This window comes from Taeniopygia guttata, chromosome Z (genome assembly GCF_048771995.1).
Source record: "Taeniopygia guttata chromosome Z, bTaeGut7.mat, whole genome shotgun sequence".
NCBI lineage: Eukaryota > Metazoa > Chordata > Aves > Passeriformes > Estrildidae > Taeniopygia > Taeniopygia guttata.
Window position 1 is genome coordinate 27,450,780 of NC_133063.1, and position 8,488 is coordinate 27,459,267.

The 8,488-nt window shown below is 40.9% G+C and overlaps 1 protein-coding gene across 2 annotated transcripts in view; it reads right to left on the bottom strand.

The window, feature by feature from the left end:
- PTAR1 (protein prenyltransferase alpha subunit repeat containing 1) overlaps positions 1 to 8,210 on the bottom strand; it is a 31,197-nt gene extending 22,987 nt beyond the window's left edge. For both annotated transcript variants that reach the window (XM_041711119.2, XM_032744176.3), the window contains exons 1-3: positions 8,087 to 8,210; positions 4,346 to 4,515; positions 949 to 1,015 (exon numbers count right to left, since the gene is read on the bottom strand). In XM_041711119.2, the coding sequence (XP_041567053.2) occupies positions 949 to 1,015; positions 4,346 to 4,515; positions 8,087 to 8,172 (323 nt within the window). In that variant the 5' untranslated portion in view covers positions 8,173 to 8,210. The remainder of the gene's footprint in view (positions 1 to 948; positions 1,016 to 4,345; positions 4,516 to 8,086) is intronic.
- Between the last annotated feature and the right edge of the window lie 278 nt (positions 8,211 to 8,488).

Here is an 8,488-nt window from a genome sequence, read left to right on the forward strand (position 1 = left end):
CATTTTGTTATGCATCACCTGCAATAGAGCACTATAACTAGAGAATTCCTGTTTTCCATTAATGCACTCCTATAGACTATCATACTTTTGTCAGCCCTCCAGCCCTCCTGAAACTATAGCTTTTATCGACTGTCTCCAGTCTTACCTTAGCAACAGAAAGAGAACACTCCTCCAACTCTGAAACTTACAGAGAAGCTGTAAGATTACAAAATTGTAAGGAATTGTTGTTTCTGCACCTCCTGAAGAGCACGGAAGTAAATTCCTTTTACTTCCGTAATAAATAAGTTACTTCCGTAATAAATGCTCCTCTTCCATTATGACTCCTGGATAAGTTCTGAAGCTTGAGCAATGATGAAGCTACGCTAAACCAAGCAGCTACAAGAAAGGAAAGGGGAGGGGGGAAATGTGTTTGAAATAAAGGGTAGACACCTTCTCCCCCTCTCTTGCAGTGTATCTACTGAGCCTTGATAGCCTGCACTGGTAATGGCAGAAAACTGAGCTGGAATCTCAAAAGAACTCAAAGACAGGTAAAAATGGTAACAGTGAATACACACAGCAGATATCAGCTGAGCACTACCCTCATTAACGGCAGAAGGAAAGAGGAATGGTAGTTCAGAGGGTCTTATGCACCCAGAAAATGTGGTGCAAGCACCTTCATATGCAGCATATAATCATCAGCCTGCAATAAAAAAAAAAAAACAACCACAAAAACAACAAAAACCCAATCTAACAAAAACCCCCAAACAAACAAACCAACCCAATAAAAACCAAAAAAGGGCAGTCTCAAACTATGTGCAACATACAGGAAAGAAGAGATTTTTAACATTCTTTCAACACTTCTTAGCTGACAAGTTCTTGCTGCATCACTAACAACCAAGTGAAACAAAACTTTCAGTTGACTCATGTAAGGCCCAGCTCTTTTGATGGCATTTTCTGAGTGCAACATACCTCACATTCCAAGCAGTGGTGAAGTCGGGGTTCAGCAGTAGCAGGGTACATGTGATATCTGTCAGCTCTAAAACAATGGAACAAGAGACATTAAGTAATTAACAAGAGATATTAGTAATGATTTGCACACAGCACTGATCTCTCTGCAGACCCCTTCTCCCTCTCATTCTTCAAAGTCTCTCTGCTATGGGCTGCTGTACCTCTGTAAAATACTGCTCTTATTCCAGAAATGAGAGAGCATTAATCAATTAATAGTTAATTTAAGAGCGAGCAAGATCTGCCATATCCTCACTTTTCATTATTTAAAATAATGAACTGAGTATGCCCTCAACAAGGAAAAATCATAATATAAAGTCCTTGAGTATTCAATAATTTTAACCACATACACTATATATGTGAAGCAGAGAATTCTTCGAAGAAAATCCAAAGCTTTTAAAATACTAGAGAAAAGTAAAAATATACCCTACTATTTTAGAACAAGTCTGAGCTGCAGATGGCCACCATATATCATACTGTTACAAAAAATACACATACTATAAAAACAACTGTAGCTAAAAAATGAAACACCACAGCTATGAATGAGGATTACACAAGTACTCGCTATCAAACTATACAGAAAACACTTTAAATACATTGTGAAGCACTTCAGAATGAAGTTTTAAGACTAATTCAATAAAAAACCCAAAGCAAAAACCAAAAACATTTGCTGGCATCCCTACATTTAAGCACTGTATCCTGTAGATGTATGTATTACACATACTTTTAACTATGTCATAAAACTGGAATGTGACTATACAAGCTTTTATTGTAAATTAAATTTGGCTACATTCTCTCCTAATCACCCTGCATTTAACATACTAATTAGATCATACTTCAGGTGATTTCCAGCAAATAAGAAGTACTTCATTCCTTGAAGGAGAAAGAAAACGATGGTATCTCATGGAAACTGATCTCTGGTTAGTGCAGTCAATATGACAGTAACATGAACTGTTACCAAATTCCACAGTAATGATACATAAATTAATTCAAAACGCAAAAGGACTTGACTTCACATGTCTTTGAAACAAGAGTCAATATTTAAGTAGATCTAAAAGTGAAATACCTTCATATGTTACTGTATGTCTGATTGATCATTTATGTCCAACAAAGAAATTCTGTGTTTTCCATTATGTTCTTCCTTATGAGGAACATGCTAAGCCACCATATAATGCAAGGGGTGATGGGGAGGCTCTTGTGGGAATTCTTTAGTGTACTGTTGACTTTGCACTAAGCTGTAATGTTTTGAAACGTGTCTTAAGGAATGAACTTAACATTCTATTTTCACAAGTTAAATCTCTCTTTGCTGCCTGGAATAAGTATATTTCATATGTGAAAAAATGCATATTCTTCCTACATATTGTAGAAATATTATTCCTTGGTTTACCCAATTCCTGAACCAGCAAAGTATTTAAACGTCCATTTAAGTTTATGCAACTGACCATCCCAATTCTTAAGTAATCCAAAGATTATTCATATACACAAAATCAAACATACATAAAATTAAACATCTGCTAAGTGTTTTGTGGCTACTATTTCAATTTTACATTCAGAAATTAGTTTGGGACATTTACCAAAGCATAATTTTTATAAGGAGGTATAGTTAAAATTGTGAGCTGTGATTGTTTTATGTACATTTTCCATTTTACCTACAACGATGGTTTTAGTAATTATTAGGTACATGTTATATGCACATCAAGCAAAAGGTTATTATAGCCTACTTCAGTATTTTGAATACTTCTCATAAAACCTGTTCAAAGTCAACTTAGAACAACACAGCTTGTTTAGTCATGATTTCCAGTTAAAATGACCATTCTGGTAATCTCAAAGGTCTGTGACAGCACTCAATCAAGTCCAACTTAAACAGAACTTGCTTGCATTTGTCCATTTGCCCATCACAGAGGTTCACTTCATCCTGAATATTATCAAAGGAAAGGTGCAGATAAAAGGAAAATCTCCAAGTAAAACCCAATTCTTTCATGTTAATGTTCTTTGATGTAAGTAACAGATGAAGAATCATGAAGTGTGGATTCTGAGCCAGAGATGTGACATGACAACTTAATAACCTCTAGGCCACTTTACAATACAAAAATGGCACAAATTAGTAATCTCAGAGCCACTTTTTATTAGGAAGCCTTATGATGGATCTGGCACACAATGATAGTACTTGCTAACTATTCCCCCTGTGCTAGTAACAAAACACAGCATCTTTTATTTACAATTTAAAATTACTTTCTACTAGATATGTTTCAGGCAATCTACTGCATTACAGGTGCTCACAATGAGCACATCCTTTTGCATATTAAAGTCTCCCCAGCTGCAAAAAGGTGAATAAAACAATATGGTTTTAGCTCACCTTTAAATATGGCTGTATCCAGTTTTTTAGATATTCTGTGCGTAGTTTGTAACAATTTCTCAAAATTACGTTGAGATTGATGATTTTGTTACTTAACATAAATACGATGCATGCATAAATTTAAAAAATACTGAAGAAAGAATAAAAACATATTGTAAAATTTAGATTTCTAAACTCAAATAATAGCAGGGATGGGACTGATCTACTGGAGGGAACGAAGGCTCTGCAGGGGGATCTGGACAAGCTGGATCAATGAGTTGAGGCCACTTGTAAGAGGTTCTCACTGGTCCTACCCCTGGGTCACAACAACACCTTGCAACACCACAGACTTGAGGGAAAGATGCTTGGTGGAAAAGGACCCAGGGGTGCTAGCCAGAACCAGCTGGACATGAGCCAGCAGTGTCCCCAGGCTGTCAATAAGGCCAAGGGTATCTTGGCTTGGATCACAATGGTGTGGCCAGCAGGACCACATCAGTGACCATCTCCATGTACTCATTGAAACATCAAGGTACTGGAGTGAGGCCAGAGAAGGGCAACTGGAGCACAAGTCTTATAAAGAGGAGATGAGGGAACTGGAGGTGTTTAGCCTGGAGAAAAGGAGGCTTGGGAGAACATTATGGTTCTCCAAAACTCCATAAAAGAAGATTGTAGCCAGGTGAATGTCAGTCTCTCTTCACAGGTAACAAACAACAGCATGAGAGCAAATGGTCTCAGGCTGCACCGGGAGAGGTCTAGGTTAGATACGAGGAAAGATTTCCTCACTGAAAGCATTGTCAAAATTGAAACAGGTTGTCCAGGAAGTGGTAGAGTCACCATCCCTAGAGGTATTTTGGAAGTCATGTAAACACAGCACTTAGCAACATGGTTTAGCGTTGGACTTGGCAGTGCCAGGTTTATGGCCGGACTCTGACCTTAAAGCTCTTTTCCAAACTAAATTATTTTAGGATAAACAAAAAATATGCACTAAAGATCACATCATATATTCTTTTCCAACTCAGAACTTACCATCCTTGTTCAGCCACTGTTTTCTCTGTCTGTAGAGGAGAAGTTTATTGTGGACATATGGCAAAAGAAACTTCACACACCAGCTCTCCACACCAAGCTTGTTTTGTACCAGGACAATAGGGCTCCGGTTATATCTGGCCTCAGGGCAGGGTATTAATCCAATTTCATCTCTTAAAAAACAGAGATAAAAATAATTAAGCTTATTTCAAGTAGGTGACAATTATTTTTCCCAATACAGAAATGCAATGGTTGGCAATGCTTCTCAACCAAACATTCCATCATCTTTTTTCCTCGTTTTTGCTGAAACCTGTAATAGCAAAAGTTTTATTTGTTTTTCACAAAGATCTGAAATGATGAAGGCCCCATTTTTTCTGTTTTTAGACTATTATCCCATCAGTTTAACTCAGCTTAATCAACGAGCACCCCTGGTTTTGTAATAAATACACGACAGAGCTGTAACTGCTGCTTCAGCAACAGAAACAGAACATGCTATCTAGTACAGGCACCTGACTGACCAAAAGCTACCCAGGTGTGCCCTGCAGCAGGCGCTCTTAAACTAAGACTCACACAGAAGAATATGCTCACTTCCACATGTCCCAATTTTAACTGTGCTATGCAAGGCACGATGATCAACAGGGGGAAGATCTGAGATACAGAGTCTGACAGATGACAACTCTGTACAAGAAATGTGAGCCTTTAAAACAACAAAGCAGAAGAGACTCAGCTGTTCAGTTTCAATGGACCATACAATATTTTACTTTTTGTCAGGTTTTTCTAGCATGCTGAATAGCAGCTTTGGCAGCTTCTTAGAAATAAACAGCTTATCAAGGATTCACACTTGTTTAGACATAAAGCAACATTATTTTATTTTGATTATGCATCATTTCTCCACCAACTCCCATTCAATGGAAAAAATTGTTGCTAAAGAGGAAAATCCTCATATCTCACACATAATAAAAAAGATTTCTTGTGATCTCAGAAAACAAATTCTCCATCTTAAGTCTTCTTAATACAAGACTTACAGATACACAGTGAGTGTCAGCTCTTAAACCCCAACTCAATTATCTTAAATAAAATTTATTACTGGGTACCCTGAGCATGCTGATTTAGTTTCTGTGTTCTCACTGGAACATTTCTGAGGTAATAAAAAGTGACACAGTGTGCTTTTTTTTAAGAAAGTAGTTGCTTATTCAGAAAAGAGATCTGATCTTCCATACATCAACAACATATGTCACAAGCCGCAAAAAACACAGGTAAGGTGAAATCAAGGTAAAACACTTGCAAACCACGTGGCTCTGTCTCCAAACATGCACACAGGTCCCTTAGCTTCCCCAGTCAGCTGAGAGAGAAGAAAAAAGCATTCCTCTACCCCACTAAAAGCAAGAAATAGGTATCAAACCAAGATCCTTATCTGTGCTGCTCTATTTAACACAAGCTACACTCTTCAAGCAGCAAGATTAAACCTAAAATGACATTCCAGTCTGCTTCTTTCAACACAGTATCTTAATAGCCTGAAGTTTGTATCGCTGGGTCTTTCTTTTACTAACGCTAAACCCAGTCCTTGCCAAAATGTTACCTGACCTTGCATAAAGGGACATGAAAGTCTCCAAAAGCAACAAAGACACAGTCAGACACTGCTTGGCTAATTAAGTCGCTGAATTACCATAGGAACTTACCAGCTGTAACTCACAAACAGTATACCAAAGGTAAACAGCAAGCAGAGGAAAAAAAAAAAAAAAAAAAAACCACAAAACAAATATCCACACCTTTACTTATTACCAAATAGAAGAAGTCTAACTTGGGTGAGCTAATTTTCACAATACTGCTTTGAACACACCAAAATAACAGACAGGTAGAGCTTGCACAAAGCTGACAAGTGGGTAGGTGTACAAGCAGCGTTTGACAAGGGTCAATAAATGCTGAAAAAGAGGTGAGTAAGGGACAAAAGTATGGTAAGTGAACAGGAACATCATGCATGTAGGAGATTCCCTGTTTTCAGTGAAGCTAGGCAGTTCCCATGTAAAATAGTTCAAAAATGGATCTGCAACATGTTGAATTCAGGATATCACCTGTCAGGAATATCACCTGGCCAGCAGCAGAAGACAAGATGAAGATACATGAAAAGACCTGGCCAGCACAGACACAGCCTGGTGCTCCTGAGGCACAGAGGCAGAACAGCAAAGAGCCCACAGCCTACACTGGCCTGCAGTCCCATTTCAAGTATTTTCAATCACTTCACAAATCTAGCAGACAAGATTGTTACTTTTTCTACTTCAAGGGATAAGGTAGCAGCAGCTTGTGCTTTTTCACTTGAAGCATGTCACAGTGCATCAGTCTCAGCAGACACTCTTGCAGCCTACTTTCATCTCTGAGATTGCATCTATGAAAGGAAATTACAATAGCAGCAAATTCTTCAAAAACATAATCTCCAAGTTTGCAACCAATAAAGAATCCTGGCAGAGGACTGGGAACTATGAAAAAATCAGAACATTCATTCATAAATAGTGGCCATTTGCAGTGCATTATGCTTCACATCCTAAAAATGAAGCTTCAAGGCAAAACACAGCCTTATTTAAACAGCATCCATATGCTGCACTTTAAAACCTGTCCGCCCACCCAAATTGCTTACTACATTTAGAGAAACATGAAGGTGTTTATTCTAATCTTTTCTTGTTAAGGAAAGGGATAAATTAAGTGACATAAAATTTTCATATGCCATTGTTTAGCTTAACACTTTCTGGAACAGATTAATAGGCCACTACCTCAGAGACTGCAGAGTTTCCAGCTGACATAAATACACCTCACTTAAATTAGGAAATTGTTACTCGTATGTGCTACCTTATTTGCCATAACCAACATGGAGCTTGCATATAGATTGAAAGATACTTCCCTAGTTTGTGTCTTAAAGGCAGGGGAAATACATTCTGCAAAACAGAAGTATAGGAGGCACTTAAAACAGGGTCTCAAGGCTAGTCAACAACACTGAAAAATAAAACACACCATCTGCCCCCAGATTGCTGGATAAATCTGATTGTCATAACAACTACTGTGGTTTGCATTTTCATAGTCATTCTGTCTTCTTCAAATCAATGCACAACGAAAAGCAGCCGCACATCTACCAACACATACGGATTCGAAGGTGGCATCCACCACACTGCTCTGTTGGTGCAAAGGTGCAATTCAGGAGGCTTCAATCCTAAGCTTTGTTCCCACCAGCAGCAGTGTTCTGTTCCAGCTGTGGGGCTCGGAAGGGCTGGCCCATCTGCGGGCAGGCTCAGCCCCATCCCGACTGAGCGACGAGTTCAACACAGCCAAACACCGAGTTCAGAGAGAGATCATTAGCAACTTTTCTCTGTAAGTGTATCTGTCGCTTCCAGACTGCGGACCCCTCGCTGGTTTCCGCGGCTCGGTGCCTTTCACCGGCGGGGCGTTTGTGGCCGCTGGGCTGCGGCCGCCAGGGCTCAGGCTCCCGGAGCGAGCCCAGGGGAAGGCGCGGCGGCAGGACAGCACCGAGAACAGGGACACGGCGCCCTGCCCCAAGGAGGCGCGGGTGCCACCGCAGCCGCCCAGAGCCGGAGGAGACCCGAGCGGTCCCCGCGGCCGCTCACAGCGTGACCTTGGGCCCGGGCCCGGCCCGGCCGGCCCCGCCGGGACCCGCAGCCCGCCCGCCCCGCCGCGGAGCGCGCACGGCCGGAGCGCGGGCAGCGCTCGCTGCGCGCCGTCCGCCGCGGCCGCACTCACATGTGTGGGTTCCGCTGGAAGGCGTTGCGGATGTCCTTCACCACCCGCTGCACCAGCACCGCCACCTCCTCCGCCGACTCGGCCATGTTCCCGCAGGCGACGCGGCGGGAGCGCTTCCGGGGCAGCGCACACGGGCGGGCGCGGGGCGGGGCCGTGGTTTTATTTTGGGTCATGTGGGTGACGAGGCATCTAAATTCATATTACACAAAAGTAGGATTTGTGTCCGTGTATTAATTATATTAATTATATTAATTATATTAAATATCCGTGTCCAAATATTTATATCCCTTCTTGCATGAAGGAAGTGAGCTGCATCGTGGTACAATTGTTCCCAGGCATGCCATGGGATCACTCCCTTTTCCCAAGACGGTTGATAAGGCTCACAGCCCTATCGTTATTGCC